This window comes from Python bivittatus, unplaced genomic scaffold (genome assembly GCF_059951505.1).
Source record: "Python bivittatus isolate LINGU-HERP-01145 unplaced genomic scaffold, Pbiv_v1 ctg000560_np1212, whole genome shotgun sequence".
NCBI lineage: Eukaryota > Metazoa > Chordata > Lepidosauria > Squamata > Pythonidae > Python > Python bivittatus.
In genome coordinates, this window is record NW_028277083.1 from 109,657 (window position 1) to 132,545 (window position 22,889).

Consider the following 22,889-nt stretch of genomic DNA (forward strand, 5'->3'; position numbering starts at 1 on the left):
CAGGAGCCGTTCACGCCTTTTATTTTGTCCGATGCCACACGCTGCACGACGTTCTACGGTGCCAGGCCTTCCCCTCCGGGACTCCCTGGCAGAGAGGCGAGGAAGGCGGGCCGCGGAAGTAGACTCGGCGCCGGTTCAGTGCCTCTCCAAAGCCCTGGCGAGCAGCTCGTTCAGCCGGTTCACCATCGGCCGGGGGTCTTCGTTCAGTCCTGCTGTTATCATGGCGTTGTCGTATATCTGCAGCCAAGGAAGAAGCCAGAGGCGGTCAGGTCGCCAGGCGGCCGAGTCAGGCCGCGGGGGCGAGCCCGGCGCTTGGCCGGGGCAAAGAGGTGGCGGCTGCGGGCCCTTCCGCACCCTCTGGCACCGCGGGGTGGCAGGGAGGCCTCTCACAGACATACGGACTCCCCGGCCCTGTTCAGCTCACGCGGCTCTTCCCGGTTCCCTCGCCTGCGTGTGCCAGCAGGATCCGGGACAACTATTTCAACCACTAGCAAAGGAGGTTGAAAAGCTATTTCTGATTTTCTGCCTTTTTATTTTTTTCATTCTGGAGGAAGAAACTGTTTGAGTAGCCAGAGAGGTACACCAAGGATTCGCACCGTTGTGAATGGGCTCGGGGAAATATACCCACCCATTCCACAAAGGTGTGAAGGACAAGACAGAGTGGTAGAAATGAACCTGCTCCCAGCACAAATCTGTATATATTTAGTTTTGTAAAAAGGAATCCATACAGAAATATTTTCATATGCATTTTATACAATGGCTATATTTACACAACATTCTTACCTATGAGTTATTAACCCAATCTTCCAGGTTGACAGGACACCTGACCAAATGCCAGCTTTGCACAACACACTAGGCTAAACATGGTTAGCTACACTGGGCTTCAATGTTCTACGAACAAGTCACATTCTTTCTAATAAGCATTTCTGCAGATTATTTTTCCTTCATACAATCTGTTTCTGTTGAGTAAAAATGCACATATGCAAGTTGAGTTACAACTGCAATACTCTGAGTTCCACACAGATTTCTGAAAGACAAACTGAGTGAAGTGTATATTAAACTGCACGCTTCCCCCTATCCTCTTATGGTTAATGCAGCTGTACAAGAGGCATGACCAGGAATTACGCACATACCCTGAAGAACTTCCCAACTACTTATCTTTTCCTCACAGTGGGGAATAAGATTCAATCATTCTCAGGATGGACAAAAACCCAAGATACAAGGAAGCACCATTTTGGATTTGTGAAGGCAGCAAACTCCTCCCAAGTTCAATTTCAGTATTACAGCACCTAACCTATAACCCCTCTCCTAAAGACATGACAGATCTCAGGAGAAAGCAATACATGAATGCAGACATTTCTCTTGGGTGCTCTCCAAACGTCCTTCCCCACCTGACTTTAAAAAAAAAACTATTTTTTTCTTCAAATGCTACAAAACAAATACCAGCCTCCAGCATTTTTACTTGCAAGAAAGCATCTGGAATTAAAATTTCCAGAAAATGCAGACGGTAGGAAATCGTAGCCTATTGAATGGGTAACTGCCAGCACATGTCAGTGTACATACCACACTTCAAAATTTCCATTTTACCTACCAGCCCTGAAAAGGTGCCTACATGATGATGCCGTAACTCAAAAAAAAAAGTCAAGGCCATACAGAGCTTTATTTTGACCAGCAGTTAATGCAACTCACCTGGTCAAGCAGCATTTGGGCCAGGTCAGGCTGGTCAATTCGTAACTGGTTGAGTTTCTTGACTAGTACATGTCTAGAGAAAAAAGAGGCAGTATAAGAGCCGCAGGCCAGGAGAAAGGAGAGGACCCTTCTCTAAGAGATGCCTCTGAAAGCTGTCTCCTGGGTGACTTCTCCCCCATACCCGGTATTGATCTCCAGCGTGGGTTGCAGGATCTGGGCTCGTTCTTCACTGGTCTTTGCCAGCTGTTGCATGCGCAGGAAGTGACGGGCAGCACCCATCTCCAGCACCGTGATCATGGCTGGATACGAATCCAGACGTGGTGTCACCTGTAGGCAAGCCAAGAGACCCCAGCAAAGCCCAAACAGCACCTTGGGGCATGCTCTGCACCCCAGGAAGCTACCATGCCAACACAACTAAATTTCTTCCCCAAACCTGCTGATTCTAGGCCTACTCCCTCCTCTCCTCCCCTCGCCACATTTCACACTGGGGCTGCAGAAATAACTAATCATGACCACCAACAGAAATGTCCATTCAGTTTAAACCCTGACTTCAGTGATCTGAAACAGGGAGGGAGATCAAATATGACTCATATGTAAGGCTCCATTTGCAAGGAGTGCCTGAAGGATCCCCGAAGCAGCTTGTGCCAGCTTGGGAAAGAGGATGACTATAATAATTAGAGGAGGCGGCTGTCTAAGGATCCTAGGCACAAGAGCTATGCATGACCCACCACTTCTCCATGCTCTTCATCCCACTTCTGGAGTTCCCCACTGAGTTCTCCAACTTGCTATGGAAAATGGAGCTGAAGTCCAGGCTCCCTAATATGATACAACCCTGGGGGCTCCTTGGACGTGTATGTTCTTCCCCCCACACCCACTGAGCATGGCTTCCCTCATCTCTCACCTTGATAGTGGCAACACGTGAGCCAAGGGCATTTCTCATCCAGGCTAGAAGATCCTCCACCTCTTGGGAGCTCAGGCAATTTTCAGCTTAAGTGAGAGGATGAAAGCCACCACAGCAGCAGCATTTTGAGGAGAGAAACAACAAACTGAATCAAAGCTAAAAAGAGGTCACTACCTTTCCATCCCCAAAGGGATATAACAAGCCTTTCCTTGTTCTTTCTACAGCTGACCAATAGAGACTCTTCCTTACTCTCTACATCCCCCCTCAGAATCACAGGCTGACTTTGCTCCTCACAGCACTAAAATCCAGTTCCTTCTCCAGAGCATAAGGCAGCCATTTCTGGCCAAGGAAGGCCCCAATGATCAGACTGCTCCCATCATGCACCTACCTGAGTGACTTTCCTCAAACTTCTCCTCCTTGTAGTGGTCAACAGCAATATCTGTCTCTACTGAGATCAATTTCTTTTTGTCAAACTCTCGTAGGTGCAGAAGAGTCAGCTCATCAAATTGCTTATAGCAGAAGAGCACCTGGTGGCCCAGAGAGAAGGTGGGCTCAGCTCAAAACAGCTCCAAGAGAGCAATTTCTCCCTTCCCATATACACACTTGACTAGACTCTGTCTTCCACAGTATTTTCAATTACTATCTGCAGCAAACAAGCCATACCCTTTGAGATGCAGGAGCTCACAAGCCCCAGGAACCCTTGTTATATATATTATGGACTCTGACATCAGCAATTTGACAAGAGCCTGAGGGGAGGGGAAAAACAGGGGGAGTAGCACAGAGTGAGGAAGCAAACACGGACCAAAACTATCTAAAGAACACAGACATGCAAAGCCAGGAAGTATTTAGACCAGATGAAACTGAAAGCTGGCCTAAGATGAAAAACTGTTCAACAAGCAGAAAACACAACCCAGCTGAGGTGCATCTAACTCAAGAACATCAACAGCCAAAGCAAAAGGAGGACTGTCATAAAAGAGACGGTCAAACAGGAATTGCTGGGGAAACACTCCATGCACATACAAGTTCTGAAGTTGCAAACATGCTTGCTTCCTCCATTCCTCTCAAGTTTCTTGGCCAGTTGCCTGCTGAGGGTTCATTGAGTAAGTGAAAGCAAAAGGTGTGTGTGTAAAAGTGCTCAAGCAAAACTTGGCTAGATCCTGCTTACTAAAGGTAGAGGATTAACAAGATTCTTTGTGTCCTCTCCTGTCAGTTAGTATGGATTATGTACTTATCCTTGATCCCTTGGAAATAATCATCTCACTGAAAGGGGTGTGAGTGTGTTCCCCATATAAACTCCCAACTGCTGTCCAGGGCTACATCTCCAGCAATCTCAAGACACCCATTCCTGCCATTTAAAAGCCACGGGGCACAGCAAGTGGGGAGAACTGGTTGTGTGTGCCTCAACAGATGGTGAAAGGAAGACTGAGCAACCATGAGTGAAATACAATACTCTGAGCTTGCCAGAAAACTTCCTCCTGCTCTTCTTCCACCCTCATGGGGAAAGAGCTTAGCTTCCTGCAGAACGAAGCTAATATGACAACAGGGAACATCAGCACCATACTCTGCTCCAGGCAACAAGCTGTTGGGACGTCTGAGAACCAAGCACCAATACAACTGCATCCTCCCCCAGAACCCACCTTCTCTCTTCTGAGCTCCAATCTCTGGATCTCTTTGCTCACCTCAACGTTTTTCTTCTTCACTGCTTCATAGTATGGAGAGTGTTCAGCCAAATGGCGAGTGGGAGCACACAGGTAATAGATGTTTCTGCTGCCAGCTGGCATACGGCTAGCATATTCTGGGAGGCTGGTTAATTGGCCTGAAGGCAGCACTGAGGACTCATAGCGCAGCAGCTTTGCTACTTCCTCCTGGGAAGAATAACTTGTCAGTCATGAGGGAAAGAAATGTAGGCAGGCTTGCCCACCCACCTTGATTAGCCCCAGCTGGCATCTCTTTTGTATGGCACTAATTACCAAAGGAGAGGCTGAGGGCTTTAGAGATGTGGGAGCCCTTTTGGTCACTCAGCCAGAGCTTCAGCATACCTTGGCTTCCTGCTCAGCCAGCGTGACAATACCCTCGCGTATAAACAGTCCGTAATCCTCAAAGAATGTGGCATACTTGTCAGGGTCCTTCTTACTCTGGTCAATGAAGAACTTGATCAGCCTCTGTTGCAAAACCTCTCTGAGCTTCCTACACAAGATGATCAAACCCAGTGTTAATGCATCAGTAGGAAAGGACAGGGAACAAGAAGCATATGACTTGCTACAAAGCCAGAATTGGCAGTACCTACAAGGCATTACTTCTCCCCAACTCGCGCCTAACTGATGTGATCCAAAAAAATCCAAGGAGGATACCAAGATCTTAGGCTGCAATGGAGGGAGGGAGAGATCCACAGCTCAGCTGAACTGCTAGCTGACATTCTATTCTTAGACGTCTGGGTTCCCTTTCTAAAGTTGATAGCTCCCTTCAATACTTGCTTAGAACGACAAAATATCAAACAAACCAACTTGGCCCCCAGATGGCAGAAACTACACACCACTTTTATATCAACTATGTTAGGACACCACATCAAAAATATCATGTCTCCAGTTTGCAGCCATAACAGAGCAATTTCCAAGAAGCCACAAGTCACTGCCCACCAAAGACATTGGAACCAAGCTTCTTCCTCACCTGACAAGGATATTCTCTTGAAGCAGTTCTCGGCTGAGATTCAAGGGGATATCCTCGCTGTCCACAACCCCTGCAGGGAGGGCAGATAGAGAGGTAAGCTGTGTCTTGCAACAATCCTGCCAGCCTCCAGCCTCTTCCCCCTAAATAGGGTTCTTCTGACTACCTTTCAGGAAACGTAACCATTTGGGTAAGATCTCTGTAGCCTTGGTCAGGATCAGGACCTTGCGACTATAGAGAGCAATGCTGGAGCCTTGCTCCTGACTCACATCAAACATGGAAGGCTTCTAGAGAGTTAAGAAAGAAACAGAACACAGAAATCAGGGAGTTGCAGTGCAGAAACTCATCCTCGTGAGGTGAGGTGAGGTAAGGTAAGGTGAGGTGAGATCCTCTGTTACAATCTCCTCACATAACAGCTTTAGATCTCAGGCCATCCAAATGAGGCGAGGCTGCCCACCCTTCCCACTCACCACCCCTGGCACATAAAAGATGCTGCGGATGTTGAGGGGTGCATCCGTCTTGTAATGCAGGATGTAGCGAGGCTCGTCATATGCACGGGCAATAAAGTGGTAAAACTCTGTGTGCTGCCAGTCTCCAATCTCCTTGGGCTCCATCATCCAAAGAGCCTGAGTGGAGGGAACAGATCCGTAACTGAAGCTAGCCACAAGCCAAAAAGGTAGGGGTGGCCAAGCCAGAAACACCAGTAGAGGAGAAAACAGCAAGTTTGCATGAACATGGCAGCACTTTGCAGATGCTGCTGGTGCCAGTGGTAATTCTTATTAACCCCAAAGCACCACAGGAGATCCAGATAATCACAGGGCACAATTAACATTTCTGTAATGCATGGGCAACAGGGTAGAAAAGAGCAGCTTGTCTACAGTGAAAGGGGTTTTCCAAGGGCCACTTCCTCCATACAGTTCTTCTGAAGATGCCAGAGGACTGTGGGATCCCTGCCTGCTGAAATTCCATGTGACTCAAGCCCAGCTCCAAGGTCCACCCGGCACTGCCTTACCTGCAGGGTGTTGACACGTTGCCCATTCAGATAAAGAGGAAAGCTGATAAAGTTGCTATACTTCATGATGATCTCTAGAAAAGGAAAAAGGATGGGCTGAAAACTCTGCCAACCTCCCTCTGCTCCTCCAGTGAGGATCTTCATCCGCTGCATGATTGGGGCCATGCACTAATCAGAGGCAGCCACCATACAGATGACGGACAGTTGATGTTGCAGAAGGGAAGGAAAGGAATCGAGAGTGCAATACAGGACCACGTAATATACAGTGGGGCAAAAAAGTATTTAGTCAGCCACCAATTGTGCAAGTTCTCCCACTTAAAAAGATGAGAGAGGCCTGTAATTTTCATCATAGGTATACCTCAACTATGAGAGACAAAATGGGGAAAAAAATCCAGAAAATCACACTGATTTTTAAAGAATTTATTTGCAAATCATGGTGGAAAATAAGTATTTGGTCAATATCAAAAGTTCATCCCAATACTTTGTTATTTATCTTTTGTTGGCAATGACAGAGGTCAAACGTTTTCTGTTAGTCTTCACAAGGTTTTCACACACTGTTGCTGGTATTTTGGCCCATTCCTCCATGCAGATCTCCTCTAGAGCAGTGATGTTTTGGGGCTGTTGCTGGGCAACACGGACTTTCAACTCCCTCGAAAGGTTTTCCATGGGGTTGAGATCTGGAGACTGGCTAGGCCACTCCAGGACCTTGAAATGCTTCTTACGAAGCCACTCCTTCATTGCCCGGGCGGTGTGTTTGGGATCATTGTCATGCTGAAAGACCCAGCCACGTTTCATCTTCAATGCCCTTGCTGATGGAAGGAGGTGTTCACTCAAAATCTCACGATACATGGCCCCATTCATTCTTTCCTTTACACAGATCAGTCGTCCTGGTCCCTTTGCAGAAAATTAGCCCCAAAGCATGATGTTTCCACCCCATGCTTCACAGTAGGTATGGTGTTCTTTGGATGCAACTCAGCATTCTCTCTCCTCCAAACACGATGAGTTGAGTTTAGACCAAAACGTTCTACTTTGGTTTCATCTGACCATATGACATTCTCCCACTCCTCTTCTGGATCATCCAAATGCTCTCTAGCAAACTTCAGACGGGCCCAGACATGTACTGGCTTAAGCAGGGGGACACATCTGGCACTGCAGGATTTGAGTCCCTGGGGGCGTAGTGTGTTACTGATGGTAGCCTTTGTTACTTTGGTCCCAGCTCTCTGCAGGTCATTCACTAGGTCCCCCCGTGTGATTCTGGGATTTTTGCTCACCGTTCTTGTGAGCATTTTGACCCCACGGGGTGAGATCTTGCATGGAGCCCCAGATCAAGGGAGATTATCAATGGTCTTGTATGTCTTCCATTGTCTAATTATTGCTCCCACAGTTGATTTCTTCACACCACGCTGCTTGCCTATTGCAGATTCAGTCTTCCCAGCCTGGTGCAGGTCTACAATTTTGTTTCTGGTGTCCTTCAACAGCTCTTTGGTCTTGGCCATAGTGGAGTTTGGAGTGTGACTGTTTGAGGTTGTGGACAGGGGTCTTTTATACTGATAACAAGGTCAAACAGGTGCCATTACTACAGGTAACGAGTGGAGGACAGAGGAGCCTCTTAAAGAAGTAGTTACAGGTCTGTGAGAGCCAGACATCTTGCTTGTTTGTAGGTGACCAAATACTTATTTTCCACCATGATTTGCAAATAAATTCTTTAAAAATCAGACAATGTGATTTTCTGGATTTTTTTCCCCATTTTGTCTCTCATAGTTGAGGTATACCTATGATGAAAATTACAGGCCTCTCTCATCTTTTAAAGTGGGAGAACTTGCACAATTGGTGGCTGACTAAATACTTTTTTGCCCCACTGTATTAGTTAAGGATGCTTTTCCTGCACCATTCAATTCTAAACCCCACTCTGAGTGCTGTTATTAAGCTATCGAGCCTTTCATGGTTTGGCACCATCTCCCCATATATTCCTTCCAGTCATCTTCAGAAGCATTACTCAGGGGGCCTGGAATACCCTCCCTCAAGAGGCTGGCCAGGGCTATATTGAAATAATAGACCAAATTAAAAAAACAGATCCTAAGGGTTGGATGGCAAAGGGTTACACATAAGACACTTCCAAAGCATTCTGCAAAGCATCAACTACAGCTATTATTCCTTAGCCTGCCAAGCTAAGAAGGATTCTTTTCCCCCAAATTCAAAAGCAAGTTGCCATATATAAAATTACTTTACAAGGAGTCATGCCACTGAGCCATCTACCTCAGCAATAACTCCTTGGACTAGATGTGGCTCACTGACTAGGGACCAGGCAGAAGAGAGCTTTCCCCAATATTTGCAAAGACCCAAACTGGGCGCTTACCCATGCGAAACAGGTTAAGACAGGCCACCAAGCTGTGCTTCTTCCCCACAAGCCAGGCTCTGCATCTCATAAAGCGGGTCTGACAGACACAGCACTAATGTCTATTCAGAGATGAGAAAGCAAGCAAGCTCCCTACTCTGATTGCTCACCTTTGACTCGTTCCTCACTGGCAAACTCCTTGCAATCTTCCTTTAGATGGAGAATTATTTTAGTCCCAACCTGAACTCCAGAAGCTTCTGAAATTTCGAACGTCCCAGAACTAGGATTAAAAAAGCAAGTCAGAGGAAATAAGCAAGTTGTAATTATGAACTGCAAACAAGTAGGAGCCCACAGGCTAAGTCCTATCCCCCAAGCAGTAAACCAGTGCACACCTGACTCTTGTCCTCATGCAAAATTTGCATGACCAGCTCTCCCCCATGGAAAGTAACATTCTAGCGCCCATTACCCGGGCACCAATTTCTGCGGAAGTATCAGAAACATCTTGCAGAGAATAGGCCTTCTCTTCTGCTCAGCCCTTTTAAACTCGCCTTCACTCTGGGATTCCAATTCAGGCAGGCAAGTAGAATCCAGCAAAGCCTAGAATGTGCCACACAGCCCTTTAATCATTCAGCTGCAGCCCCTCACCCAAGCCTCTGCTACATCCTTACCCATCTGAACGCCAGCAATGACTGAGGCTATCTGGCTCTGCTGACTTGGTGAAAACTTCCACTTGATTAGCCACCATAAAGACCGAATAGAAGCCCACTCCAAACTGGCCAATAATCTTACTGCTGGCCTCTGTTTGGCTCTGTAGTGTATCCAGAAAGGCCTGTAGATATAACATAGACAGGCTAAGTGCATGAAGAGGACCCAACTGGTTTGCCTCCCCTTCCTACCATCCCTGCTTGCAAAGAACCAAATACCACTCTGGTTCTTGAGTCCACATCCAGCATACCACCTAAGCATTCTTCCCCAAACCCTTGTTCTTTATTTAAATATCATTCAAGAAAATAGCAGTAGATATATTTATACCCTGTAAATAAAATATACATACATTCACACACACATGCGCATATAGATTTACTGTTTGTTACGCCCAGTCACATTATTTGAGTTGGGTGGCCGAGTGAGTGAGTGAGTGAGTGAGTGAGTAAATAAATAAATAAATAAATAAATAAATGGGAATGAACAAAATGAAGCCAATTAGTGAGTGAGTGAGTAAATAAATAAATAAATAAATGGGAATGAACAAAATGAAGCCAATTACCACCAGAAAGCTCAGGTTTTCTCCCAGACTAGTGATGCAAATGTTTTAAAAAATGTTTAAATGCAAAGCAATCAAATTACAAAGCTAAAAACAGCAACAGGTTTTATTCAACAAATGTACAAGAAGTTCTGTGGAGATTAAAGCTCTGTTTGTGCTACAACGGTACTCAAATATGCAAAGCCACACCCACAAGATCACAGTCCCCCTCTTCACCTTACCTTGGAGCCAGATCTAGCAATGGTCCCTAAATTGGACAGAAGTTCTTCATGGTTCATCCCAATTCCAGTGTCCTGCAAGCAACAGGATAGAAAAGATGCCTCTCGCACATCTAGCATTGCTTTATGGGATGCATGGGAAGGGAGAGGCTCCTTCTCTGGCCCTCCCTCACCTTTTCACACAGAGACAAGAATCAGATTAAATGACCATTCCACTTCAGATAATTTGTCCTGACAGCTGTGACCTAAAAGTTGCTAAAGTGCAGAAAAGGCAAAATCAAACTCTCCTTACCAAGCCACAAAACTCGTGTGGTAACCTGAGTCAAGCTCAAAACTCAGCCTAGCTGCAATGCTCAGTTTTAAATCCTCTCCCATCTGGGAAAACTCCCAAAGTATTCCAATTCCTTTCCCAGTTTCTTCTTTCTGGGACAAGCAAGGCTAGAGTCTCACTGGCAACTGACTTGCCAAGCAGCCTTGAAGACAAAGAAGCAGAGAACCCACTGAATAGCAAGAGGAACATGTCGCTCTTTACATGTCAGGGAAAAAGAGGGTCCTGCTCCTCTAACTGCCCAGGTGTTGCCCCAACAGTTTTGCAGGGCAGGTTCCATTTGGGAAATCAGCAACACATCTGGAATTGAGAGAGTGTAACAGGCACGTTCAGTAAAAGGACTGCGTTCAAGAAGCTTGCATCCATTTGTTAGATTTTATACCACATCTTTCCTCGACAGTTTAAAATGTGTTGTGTTCCTCTTAATGTTATTATTGTAGTAATAGCCCTCTGAGGCAATTCAGACAGAGAGGCTGCAACTGACTCACAATTCACCAAATGGGTTTCCATGACTGAGGGCAGACATAACCTGGGCCTCCTCAGTCTTAGTCAAGCATTCTAAATTTAACTCATGGAACCCTACATGGGAAACTACAAGTCCCAGAACACACATCTACCACTTTTAACTGCCCAGGACTGCCATTCGACATTCTTTTAACATTTTAACTAAACCTAAAAATAGACGTCAGGAAGGCAAGGAGGTAGCAGGTAACAATAATACACTTTCTGAACGCAATATCATCTTCTTAGATGTCACAACCAATAACTTTGTTAGTAGCTGAATGAACAACTGAGGGAAAACAAACAAACAAACAAACCTATCCAAATTATTGCTTCTGGAATTGATTCTAAAAAGACCTCTCCCCTATCCTATGATTACTTCACAGACAATGGCGGGGAAGAAAACACATACTACAGATCCTGCAGGAAACCAGACATACTGCAACAAAGGTGGAACTGAGGCTGGGCATTAGCAGAGCAAAAAAAGCATTCTGTATTCTGTAAATTTTGAAGCAGAAGATGAAGGGTGCTGGATCTTTCTACCTGCCATCTAGATAACCATCAGCAAAGCAAACAGGGCCTCCATTTGTAGAAAAGCCTCAAATGCAGCTAAACGACCTCACGCCCCCAAGCACCACCTCCTACCTGGATGGCAACCACGGCCTTCTCCTTGTCTGTCTCCAGATCGATCCTGAGCTCCGGCAGGACCTTTCCTTCAGACACCAGCCTGTGGCGCAGCTTCTCCAGAGCATCGCTGCCGTTGGAGATCAGCTCCCGGATGAACACCTGTCAAAGAGCGCGCTGAGCTCTGCAGAGCGAGGGGGTTCCTAAGCCCCGCGGAACAGCAGCTCCAGGCCGCCGGCCCCACCCTGGAAGGCTCACCTCCTGCTCGGAGTAGAGGGAGCGGGCCACGATGTCCAAAAGTTTCTGGGTCTCGGCCTGGAACTCGTGCTTCGAGGAGGAACCTGCAAGACCAAGAGGGGGAGAGTAGCGGCCTCCCGACCCCCGCCCAGGAGAGTCCGCCCGGCCCGGCGAGGGCTGCGACAACCTACCCGGGACGCTCTCCGGCCTGTTAGGCGGCTGGGGCGGCGGCGGTGGCGCCTGTCCGTCGTCCCGAGCGGCACGGTTGCTGCACGCGCGCCGCGAAGCCCAACTGGGCAGCCCTGCCGCCGAGACCAGGCCGGGCGGGGCTCGGCGGAAGGGGGCCGCGGCCGCCAGTTCACGCCCGCCGCGGAGGAGGGCCGGCAGGGAGGAGCGGCGGCGACAGCGCCCCAGCAGCAGCAGCAGCAGCGACGGCGCCACCAGCCTCCCCATCGCCGCGGCGCGCGCCCCGCCGCTTCCGGCGCTCGCGGGACGTCACGCCCGGGGCAGGCGCGCCGGTGAGGTCACGGGCGCAGGGGCGGAGCTCGCCCGGCACGGAGGCCGGGGTTCGCGCGCGTCTGCAGAGGGGCGCTCGCCCGAGCCGGCTGGCTGGCCGGCCTCTGGGTGCGTGCAGAGCGCGGACGGCCCGATGGCGCGCAAGGAGCTGGAGGCGGAGATCCACCCGCTGAAGGCCGAAGACCTCCCGGCCTCGCCGGGGAGCGGGGCGCGGGACGCCGAGAAGGAGGCGGGGGGCGGCGCGCAGCCTGGGCGGCTCTCGCAGTGGCGCACCGCGGCCTTCTTCCTCTCGCTCTACCTCTGCCTGGGGGTGGCGTTCGCCTTCTCCTTCGTCATCCCCTGCCCCGAGAGGCCCGCCTCACGGACGGCCTGGAGCAGGACCTACGACGACGCGGGTGAGGTGGCGGCCGGGCCGGGCCGGGCCGGCGGGCGGGTGGGTGGGGCACGGCGGGGCGGCGCGGCGCCCTGGGCCCCGCCGCCCCGCGCTCGAGGCCTGTGCTCCCCTCTCTCCTCGCAGCGGCGTACACCTTCCTGGCCGCGGGGGACGCCGACGGGGACCGAGTGCAAGACCTGCTCGTGGCTTTCCAGGCCGCCCCCGGCAGCCGCAACGGCAGCGGCGCCGGCGAGCGCTCCTGCTCCGGAGGAGGTAACGGGAGGGGGCAAGAGCCGCGGGGGCTGGGGGGCCGGGGTGGGGCGCGGCCGGCGTGATGGGCGCCCCTTCCTCCTGCCCCTTCTCCGCAGGCTTTGCCTCCCCCTGCGCCTTTCTGGCCGCGCATTCGGGCACTAACGGCAGCACGCTATGGGAAAGGCCCGTGGCTGAAGATCTCCTGCTGGTGGACTGCTCGGCGGAGCACGGTGGCTCTCCAGCCTGCCTCGTCATCGGGAGCCCTGCCTTCCTAGCCCTCCTCGACCTGGAAACAGGTACCTTTCTTCCGCGCCACGGTGGGCAACAAGGTGTCGGCATCTCATGAAGGAAAGAGGTGACCATGTTGTTGCCTTTGCCTTATGTGATAGCAGAGGATGGCGATCGGCGCAATACAGGCTTCTTCCTGCTGGCCTCACTCTGACCCTTTCCCCATGGCAGTCGGGAATCTCTGGTTAGTGTAGGCTGTCTGCCTCGGAAATGGCTTCCAGCATCCAAGGCACGAGGAGCACTCGATTTGTGCCCTGTTTGTGCAAATGGCACAGGACACAGCTTAGCAACCTTTAGCAGCTGAAGACTACTTCTGGATGATCGTTCTGGGACATCATGCTCCAGCAGAAGCTCTTTGGTCTGATCCAGCATGAGGCTTCCTACGTCAAACATGATGGCTCCCTAGCAAAATGGGACCCCTGCTGTGGTTCTGCAAAAGCGTGGAGCTTTGGCTTCCATGAAATCTTGATTCTCCTGGCGTGTAGTGGCCAGGTTTTTGCTTCTTGTTCAGTTGCAAAGACATATGGGTCTGCTGTTTCCCCCTCGAGTCGCAGCGCTTTTCTTCCATCCTTAAAAAACTGGTGGAGTAAAAATGGCAAAATGAGCTGATCCAATGTGGAGAGTGACCCTTCTAACTGGTTCCTCTTGTGGTGAGCAGGTGGGGCAGATGAGCAAACTGGGTGTTTCTCCTTTTCTTTGTCTAAAAGTTGCATTTCTTCAAAATACTGCTGCAAGGTTTTTCAGCCTATCTTGGAAAAAGACGTTTAGGGAAAGACCATCCGCATCAGTGTTCAGGATACAGCATCAACAGGGCTTTCCTGCTGGCCTGTCAAGAGGCTGCTTGCGAGGGGAGCCTTGGATGAAGCTCTTGGTTTCTTGTTGGGCACCTCTATGTGGGGAGCGAGTGACACGTGTAGCTCCTGATTGGGATGGTGTAAATGCCAGAGCTTAGATGGGCCAAAGTGGTGCAGTGTGTGAAGCCACATGTTGCAGTAGACTTACTCGGTGACTGAAATGAATGCTCAGGGCTCCAGAATCCAAAGCCAATATGTTGGGCAGGCAGGCAGGCAGATGTTTTCTTTTGTTGCTGTTCAGTCGTTAAGTCGTGTCCGACTCTTCGTGACCCCATGAACCATATTGCGCCAGGCCTTCCTGTCCTTCACTGCCTCGCTGAGTTTGCTCAGTTTCATGCTCAGTGCTTCAGTGATGCTATCTAACCATCTCATCCTCTGCCGTCCTCTTCTCCTTTTGCCTTCCATCTTTCCCAGCATCAGGGTCTTTTCCAAAGAGGCCTCTCTTCGCATTAGGTGGCCAAAGTATCTGAGCTTGAGCTTCATTATCAATCCTTCCAATGAGCAATCAGGGTTGATTTCCTTTAAGATTGACTGGTTTGACCTCCTAGCAGTCCAGGGGGCTCTTAAGAGTCTTCTCCAGCACCACAATTCAAAGGCATCAATTCTTCGGCGCTCAGCCTTCTTTATGGTCCAGCTCTCACAGCCATACATTACTATTGGAAAAACCATAGCTTTGACTATGCGGATCTTTGTCGGCAAGGTGACGTCTCTGCTTTTTAATACGCTGTCTAGGTTTGCCATAGCTTTCCTCCCAAGGAGCAAGCGTCTTTTAATTTCATGGCTGCAATCTCCGTCTGCGGTGATCTTGGAGCCCAAATAAATAAAGTCTGTTACTGCTTCCATTTCTACCCCTTCTATTTGCCAGGAATTGATGGGTCCAGATGCCATGATCTTAGTTTTTTTAATGTTGAGTTTCAAGCCAGCTTTCACCCTCATCAAGAGGCTCTTTAGTTCTTCTTCACTTTCTACCATTAGGGTGGTATCATCTGCATATCTGAAGTTATTGATGTTTCTCCCTGCAATCTTAATTCTGGCTTGTGATTCTTCCAGCCTGGCATTTCTCATGATGTACTCTGCATATAGGTTAAATAAGCAGGGTGACATTATACAGCCTCGTCGTACTCCTTTCCCTATTTTGAACCAATCGGTTGTTTCGTGACCGGTTCTAACTGTTGCTTCTTGGCCCACATATAGATTTCTCAGGAGACAGGTAAGATGATCTGGTACCCCCATCTCTTTAAGAATTTGCCAGAGTTTGTTGTGATCCACACAATCGAAGGGTTTTGCATAGTCAATGAATACTCAATGCTGTTTTCTAGCCTTTCCTTTACCTCACAAGGCCCTTTCTGAATCAGTGCTTCCGGCTCTTTTTTTCTAGGCCAGACTCGGTGGCATGAGGCAGCCAGCTTTGGGGTTAACTCTACAGTCCTGAGTCCCTTACTGAAGATCCCTGATATCAACAGAGATGGGGTGCCTGATTTCTTGGTCTTTGCTGCAGCAGGAGAGGAGGTAAGAATTGTTGGAGCAACGGGGTCCTCCTGCCTATTCCAGAGGAATTGGCCAGATTCACTGCAGCATCAGGGGCCTGGTTGCCATGGCATCTGTGCCTGATGATGGAAAACAACCAAGTGACCCCAACTTTTAAAAAGATGTTATGGGGCAATATTAAATTCCAAATCAAATGTTTATTACAGTCCTAGATCAGCATTAGGAGGGTGGGGTACAGTCAATTAAAAAGCATAGAAAATACATCAGAGTAAAAAAAAAATACGAAAAGCTGGAAGATATTAAAAAGATATTCAGAAAGTGTATGTAAAAATCTGTAAGAATCTGAAAGAAGGTAGGAGCATTAGATGGGTGCAGGGGAGCACCTGGTTAGCATGTGGAAGACTATTTGTCAAATCACAGAGCACTCTGATATGGTGAACTAGGTGCTCATTAAGTCTAGTTTGTGGCACAGGTCATCCTCCGATGAATTTTGAGCGCTGCCGCACAGAACCTGGCAACATCGTATGTTGTAGCAGGGTTGGTATCTGAAAGCAGCAGGGAGGACTCACTGCGCTTTCAGTCCTTTCTGCTGTTTGTTTCTTCTTCTCTGTTCTAATTTAGTTTGTATTAGTTCTTATTATTGCTTTTAAAGCTTTTAATAAAAACTATATATAAAAAACATGAAAGCAGTGAGGTTTAGAATTGTCCTGTGCACCTTGGGTATTTATGCACCAATGGTGAGATGAGGCTAGTATGAATATAGTTCAGGCGCTGGATGCTCTGTTGTTTCTGTGTATCCGGAATTAAAGGAGCATTATCTCCCCAGGTAAGGAATCTTCCTGTATCGACCTTCAGGGACAGCTGAGGGGAGGCAGAGTACCTGTTGGATTCACTGGCAATAAAGGTTGGAGCCCTGGCCAGATCCAACTGGCACTCTGTGTCTGCTACACGCTGTTTAATGAGTGCTTTGGCCTGAAAGCAGCATTAAAGAGAAAATAAGCAAGCCCTGCTATATCAACAAACCTTACTGAAAAGGAAGCAACTTGGCTTCTGCAAAAGTAGTCTCCGCAAACAAACAGAGTAGTCTCACACTGACAAAATGTACATAGCAGAGTTCCTCATAGATCAGCAGTGGGACCAAGCACTTTTTAACTGGCACATAAATTATCTCGAGTTGGGGCTGAGTGATGAGGTGCCCAGTTTGCTGGAGATAACAAACTGTTCAGGGTGGTAAAATCAAAACAGATTGGAAAGTACTCTCCGAACTGGGTGAGTAGGTCAGAAGAGCAAATGTGGTTCAGGGTAAATAAATGTGGCATGTACAATCCATATATTGCCTATACTTTAGTGGAGTCTGAACTGGTCATGAATGATCAGGAGTAGAATTTTAGAATTGCAGTGGAGAGCTTACACATGGTTGCTATAAACAAAATGCAAATTCTCATTTTAGAATTTGGAAGGGAATTATTTGCAGTATGCTGTTCTAGTCGCTGAACTATATATATGTATGTATGTATGTTTTAGAGCCAGAAATGGTATAGGAACCGGCAACCAAAATAATTAGAAGACTGGAGCAGCTTTCTGTGAGGAAAGGCTGCAGCAAGTGGGGCTCTAGAGCTTGAAACAAAAGAGGACAAGGAGAGATTCAGTTGAAGTATGTAAAATCATGCATAGTGTAGGTTACATGGAGAAAGACAAGTTTTTCTCTCTCCTGCACACCCTAAAGACATGTAGTTGAAACTCAGTGCAAGTAGATTCAGGAACAACAGAAAGAAAGACTTTTTCACACAGTACATGGCAACTTCACCACCTGTGGTGGTGGGTAATGGTAGCCAGTTTTAAAGGCAGGTTCATGGGGGCGGGGGGGGCAAATGATTAATATTGGTGGCTGTTTCTTAATCTTAACAATGCTGGGCAGCAGGCCTGAAATACAGTTGTTGGGAACCAGTAATGGCAGGGAGCTCTTGCCATATAATCTCAGCCTGTGGGTCTCTCAAGTGCACCTGGTTCACCCCTGTGGGACACAGGATGCTGAACTAAGGGGGCCTAAGGCTCTAATGTTCTTCAGCCCAGCATGTTTCAAGTAGCAGCCACTGGATGGAGAGATGGCCACCAGTAACTGGGAAACTCCTGCTTTCTACTGCAGGATTGCATGATCCCCCTTGTTCCATCCTCTCCCTCATCCTTGTTCTTATCTTTAAACATTAAAATGTCAGTGGGCTGGGGGATTATTACTTCCAGTTGACTGAAAAGGGGGTGTCAGGAATTTAGGGGAGGAAGAATGCCACTCTGGAAGAATTTAGAGCTGGGTATCCCGTTGTAGGGCTTCCTGGGGTTCATAGGAGATCCAGAAGATCAGGCAAGGGGGCCTCAGATAAAGGGAGCAGCAGGCACAGCAGACCTGTCCGTCCTGGGGGGCCTTCCTTACTCAGCCCAAACTGCTGCTTCCTCCAAGGCCAGAATCATTTTCTTCCCACAAACTTTGTTCAGGGAGGTCCCCTGAGCACTAGTTGTGTTGATACTGAAACGTTTCTTGTCTGTAAACCAGCGGGATCTATCTGTTCCCTGTTACCATAAACAAGAAAGATCAGGTTCCGTATTTTAAGGATCCGTGTTCTTTGATACCCCTTCAGAAGGTACTACAAAAGCCATAGCGCTGCTCTGGCTAAACTGTCCTGGCTCCAATTTTCTCTGCAGATTAAAAGCTTCTTCTATTCAGGGACATCTGGCACCCAGATGAAGTTTAGCGGAAGCCTGCGTTTGCCAGGATGGATTGGACACCTCTTGCACATCACCAAGAGCGGAGCCCACTACGTCCTGTTCTACACGGGTGGGTCCTGTGCTTTCCAGGCGTGGAGGAGGAGGGCAGCTGGACCGTCTGTACTTCAGGCTGCTTTATTTAAACCTCCTTCTCTTGATTTAGCAAAGGCTCTGTTTGCCTACTCTCTGAACCAGCTCTATCACATGGCTGTGGGTGCAGCAAGCCCAGCCCTCGCTGACCTGAAGGAAGACGCACACTGGGAGAGGGTGATTCAGCACAGAGCCCAAGAGGTCCCCCTAGCCAGGTACCTGCTGGAAAACGTTCTGGCCTAGGGGCCTGTGGAAATAGAAGCAGCCCTTGTCCATTCCATATTCCTTGCTTGCTTCAGCCCCTTTTCTTTACTCGTGAACTGAAGCAGAGGGTCCCCTTGGTCTGCTGGGCATGCAAAGTAGATGCTTGTAAAGGGCTGCAGCAGCAAGGTTTCAACCCGCACCACTGCCCTGAAGGCTTGGAAGAATTAATTCATGGCCTCCTGCAAGGGATAACAGGTGTTTCCTATTCCCCTTTAGCTCTGGAGACATTCAGTACGTGACGAAAATGTCAGAGAAACCAGGGAGCCATATTTTGGTTGCAAGATCAGCTATGTTGGAGCTGGTGAATGGGCAGCAGCTGGGTTCATTGTGGGTTGTTGGTGTGCCACACATCCTGAGGTAATGCCAATATTGGGGAAGTTGGGGTTCCCAGCTTTGGCTGTTCCCAGCCTTGTGAGAGTGCTCAGTCCTGCCCTGAGTTGCAGGGGCAAAGAGATGACTTTGCTGTCTGTTTTTGGTACTCCCTGGATAAGGTGAACCTGGAATGGGGAAAGAAGGGTAAAAGGAGCTGTGAACAACCAGGGGGGAGGGGCAGGTGTTGCTGAATCTGTGCCATTCCCAAAGCCAGAGATGCCATTTGAGCATCATCTTATATCCCACTTGCAGTGAGCCAGTTCTTGGAGCCTTTGGTGCTGACGAGATTGCCATGGCCGTTGAAAGCAGAGTCAGACACAAGACAAAGAAGGTTTGCAAAGGGGCCTGTGGGTGGGATGCAGACCCAGATCCTTTGTTCTTTTGGAAGCACCAGGAGTCTCCAGTTGTATCACTCAAGCAACAGGAGCTGGAGATTGTTGTTGCCACAAATATATATGGAGGCCTTGTGCCTCTCCCTTTTTCTCCCCAGATGCTGGGGCGAATCCACCAAAGTTATTCTGCAGTGTTTGCATATTCAGACCATTGTCTGTGGCATCAGCATCACATGAAATACACAGCCAGATGATTGGATTTAGTGGTGCTTCAGTTAGACCTAAAAAAGGCTCATTGAAATAAATGATTCATGCCTGCATTATTCCTGGGGCTTGAGCTTGAGATGTGGAAGCTTATGTTTCTTACAGCACAAGAATTGGGTAACAGCTGGTGACGCACCAGCTAATTCCAAATTAGTCCAAAGTCCTTTATAGTTTACATACGCTAGAGGAACAGAGTGTGCGATAAGTCAGAACCCTGCCGCTCTTAAAGCACCTGTATCTTTCTCTAGTTCCACAGCAGTAAAAGTCAGTTCTTATTCACTAGGCTTTGTGTCTGAGCCTCTGTTACTAAAACCCAATGGAGCCTGGTGATTCCTTTGTGCTCTTCCACTTTCCAAGTTGTGGGGTAGAAAAAACACACGTCTGCTCTAAGCTATTAGAGGTGCGGAAAAAGTCATAAGCTGTCATACCCTGTGCCCAGCCTTGCTCTAAGATGTCAGCTCGCTCCTTGGGGTAAAAAGGTGGTTGAGAAAGGTGACTACAACCTGGAGCCCAGCTACCCTTTGAAGCAGCCATTTACCCTGTAGATTACAATTGTGGATGGCAGCTCTGGAGCCATCAAGTGGGAGGTGGAGCTGCTTTCAGAAACCCGGAGTCCCAAGCCAGCCACTCTTGCGACTGCTGATCGTAGATCCGTCTTCCTCTTTTGGGGCCTGTACCAGGAGGAAAGAAATGGAACTGTGAGTAGGAAGTAGCCTATGACAGATGGGAATGCAGTGGGACTGCCCACGATGAGCCTTACGGAGCACCGGCAAGTCAGGAGCTGTACTCTGGCCATAATTGGGAGTGGGGAAACTTTTCCAACTCCATTCCTTGTGGACTTGATTCCCCCCAGAAAGCTCTGGGGAGAATCTGTAGTAAAAACAAGCCTGGGATGGCCCACCTGTAGCGGGCAGAGCAAATGGAGCAATTGAGTGACCTTCCTTCTACAGGAGGTCTTCACCCCAGCATCACATGGGGAGCATGGCAGCTCCTGGGCATAAGTAGACCAGCCCAGGCTTGCTCGGGGGGCCCTGGGCCCTCTCATTCTTCTTCTCTTCCAGGGATCTGGGCAAGGAGCCCAGCAGCAGCGGCTGTACCTTTTCCATCCCTCCCTCCCCAACACCCTCTTGGAGCTGACCAACAGCACCGAGCCCATAGTGGCCTTTGAAGGTGAGTGGACGTTCCCTGCTCGTTGCAAAATAGCCCGGGCACTGGGGCTCCTGCTACCACTTCCCCTTTTGGTTCTAGGGTTGCTTTTCGAGCGGAGCCGTCATGCCTGTTATGTACTGCTGGCGGGCCCCCAGGCTGGCAGCTCTCCTGGGAGGGTGGTCCTGTCAAAGCGGAAGCTGAAGGAAGACATTTTCGGCAGCCACGTAATCTGGCTTAACCAGATGCCCCAAGATACTGACCAGAATGTGCGGGACCATTTCCACCGAATGAGATTCCGTAGCTTTGGGTGAAGAGTGCAACCCCTGCGGATCGCCAGTCTGAAGCCAGCCAGGGAGAAGGCAGCCTGTACTGGGCTCCTGGAACAGTTTGGTTAGTCCACAGCCAGGATTTGAATCCCTTTCTGTGGATGGGGTGTAGAGGCACTTGGTTAAGCAACAACAGAACGTGGAGGGTGGAGACTTTGTGCCCCTCTCTGACCAAAAGGGGCATCTATTCCCCACGGAGGGGAAAGGTTCCCAGAGATGGTGCAACTGGGGGTGGGTGCAGTTCTAACAGATTTCCTGGCACAGAGGCCTCTGATTCATATGCCATCTGGCTCTTGGTCATCCGTCCCACTGGAGCAACTGACTCTGTGTGGCTTGGCTGCTGTAACTGCATCAGCCCCCTGAAGTGCCTTGAGAGCCCTCTCAGAGGCATAGCCTGCTTGGATCCTGCGACTGCCCAGGAGAATCCTGTGCGGAACCACTGGAGCAGCTCAACCTGCCTTGGCCTCCTCTGCTCCCAAAGTAATGTGCTCAGGCTAGTTCTGATCTCCAGCTCACAGGCACGCAGCCGGGCAGGTCAGCCTTGCCGGATACCAGGGGCAACCCTCTCTTCTGCCTCCTTGTTTTCTTTCTCCCAAGCCTCAGGAGCTGCTTTTTCTGTCACAGTCTGAGATGGAGGAGCTTTACAGAGCTGAAGTTCATTTATCTGGCCTGTCCTGGGTTCAGACTTGCAATTTCAATAAATTCAGCTTTTGCCCACGAAGTTTGAAGCAGCATTTGTTTCTCTGTGTTTCACCCAGTACCTATAAGAACCAGGAACAGCCCAGGAGCACCAGAGTAGGAATTACAAGTTGGATTTCCTGCTGGAGAAAAGAAATGAGCAGCTCGTGGTTCTGTGTGATGCCCAGCAAGGCTGATGGGGGCTGAGCAGAAGAGAGGAGCTTGGTGTGGCGTAGACAGGGTACTGCATCCCATCCACCAGGGGGGTCAAGGCAACAACCACGTGGGGCTTTGGAGAAGCCATCAAAGCTCAGCTTGGCCCTTCCATTCCCAATTCTGGGGCCTGGTGGGGAGGAAGGGGAATAGGACTCTCTTCTTCATGGTGCCTTCCTGTCTCTTCTCTGCTGGACACATGGAGCACCTGGTAAATTGTAATCTTTTCAAGGGGAGGGTTGAATTTCACACTATCCAGGTGAGTCCTCAGTGTCTTGGCCACAAAGGAAACCACACACAGCACTCCCTTTTTGTCTGACTTGCTCTATTCTGCTAGCGGCTGTGCAAGACTCTGCTTTCATAATTGCTTGCAGCACTGGACAGTCTTCTGGGGGGTGGGGGAGCTTTGCCATGACTTCACCCCAGCGTAATCTCTTCTGATGGCGAAGCTCTTAAGTATTCCCAACTTCCTTCTTGGACAGTGCTCTTGATCTGCTTCCCTGCCTCCAGTGGTTTCAGGCTAAAACTAACCCCTCGTTATTTACCAGGATTAGTTTTCTAGGGAAGGCTGTTTGCGTGACATGAAAGACGTCAGCAAATAGGGCCGTTGCCAGCCAAGCAGCTCTACTGTATATCTGTGGAGCCCCCCTTCTAGCTCCCTCCCCGCTTGCAGGCACTCAAACCAGAGAGCCACTAGAGCTGCAGCTTAGCCCGAGTGCCTCTGGTAAAGGGAAAGCGCAGGCCCACGGCTGCTAATCGGCTTTGCTGCCTTCTAGCCTTCCCCTTGCTCCTTGCCAGTGCTCTTTGGCCTTAAAGCTGAGCAAAGGTGGTTAACGTGGCTGACATCTCTGTCCTGAGAAATCTGACTCGGCTTCCCACAAATATGCACCTGGCTCC

At 49.2% G+C, this 22,889-nt stretch overlaps 2 protein-coding genes across 4 annotated transcripts; one reads left to right on the forward strand and one right to left on the reverse strand.

The window, feature by feature from the left end:
* Window positions 1-4: 4 nt before the first annotated feature.
* On the reverse strand, window positions 5-12,261 carry TRAP1 (TNF receptor associated protein 1). 2 transcript variants are annotated; one of them, XM_007441668.2, is made up of 17 exons: window positions 11,965-12,261; window positions 11,795-11,877; window positions 11,558-11,698; window positions 10,087-10,158; window positions 9,270-9,430; window positions 8,772-8,881; window positions 6,267-6,340; window positions 5,725-5,880; window positions 5,421-5,541; window positions 5,258-5,327; window positions 4,630-4,777; window positions 4,270-4,455; window positions 2,979-3,117; window positions 2,591-2,676; window positions 1,871-2,016; window positions 1,690-1,762; window positions 5-237 (listed from the first exon to the last, which is right to left on the reverse strand). In XM_007441668.2, the coding sequence occupies exons 1-17, from the start codon at window positions 12,224-12,226 to the stop codon at window positions 136-138; spliced, it is 2,130 nt and encodes a 709-aa protein (XP_007441730.2). In that variant the 5' UTR covers window positions 12,227-12,261; the 3' UTR covers window positions 5-135. The 2 variants fall into 2 exon arrangements, with proteins under 2 accessions (XP_007441730.2, XP_088003925.1); XM_088147799.1 differs by having other exon boundaries at window positions 11,795-12,259.
* Window positions 12,262-12,284: 23 nt separating this feature from the next.
* FAM234A (family with sequence similarity 234 member A) lies at window positions 12,285-21,822 on the forward strand. 2 transcript variants are annotated; one of them, XM_088147806.1, is made up of 11 exons: window positions 12,285-12,684; window positions 12,807-12,935; window positions 13,031-13,210; window positions 15,435-15,565; window positions 18,242-18,374; window positions 18,468-18,609; window positions 18,875-19,015; window positions 19,283-19,361; window positions 20,172-20,324; window positions 20,688-20,796; window positions 21,699-21,822. In XM_088147806.1, the coding sequence occupies exons 1-11, from the start codon at window positions 12,423-12,425 to the stop codon at window positions 21,728-21,730; spliced, it is 1,491 nt and encodes a 496-aa protein (XP_088003932.1). In that variant the 5' UTR covers window positions 12,285-12,422; the 3' UTR covers window positions 21,731-21,822. The 2 variants fall into 2 exon arrangements, with proteins under 2 accessions (XP_088003932.1, XP_088003931.1); XM_088147805.1 differs by having other exon boundaries at window positions 12,286-12,684; window positions 20,875-21,822.
* The last annotated feature ends 1,067 nt before the right edge of the window (window positions 21,823-22,889 follow it).

What these genes read in the sequence shown, in the direction of transcription:
- FAM234A (XM_088147805.1), top strand. Translation starts at nt 12,423, where the DNA reads ATGGCGCGCAAGGAGCTGGAGGCGGAGATCCACCCGCTGAAGGCCGAA. An exon ending in CAAGAGGTCCCCCTAGCCAG is followed by an intron (nt 18,610 to 18,874) that starts GTACCTGCTGGA and finishes ATTCCCCTTTAG; the next exon opens with CTCTGGAGACATTCAGTACG. An exon ending in TCAGACACAAGACAAAGAAG is followed by an intron (nt 19,362 to 20,171) that starts GTTTGCAAAGGG and finishes TTTACCCTGTAG; the next exon opens with ATTACAATTGTGGATGGCAG.
- TRAP1 (XM_088147799.1), bottom strand. Translation starts at nt 12,226, where the DNA reads ATGGGGAGGCTGGTGGCGCCGTCGCTGCTGCTGCTGCTGCTGGGGCGC. An exon ending in CCCTCTACTCCGAGCAGGAG is followed by an intron (nt 11,699 to 11,794) that starts GTGAGCCTTCCA and finishes GCTCTTTGACAG; the next exon opens with GTGTTCATCCGGGAGCTGAT. An exon ending in AGGCCGTGGTTGCCATCCAG is followed by an intron (nt 10,159 to 11,557) that starts GTAGGAGGTGGT and finishes TGTTGCTTGCAG; the next exon opens with GACACTGGAATTGGGATGAA.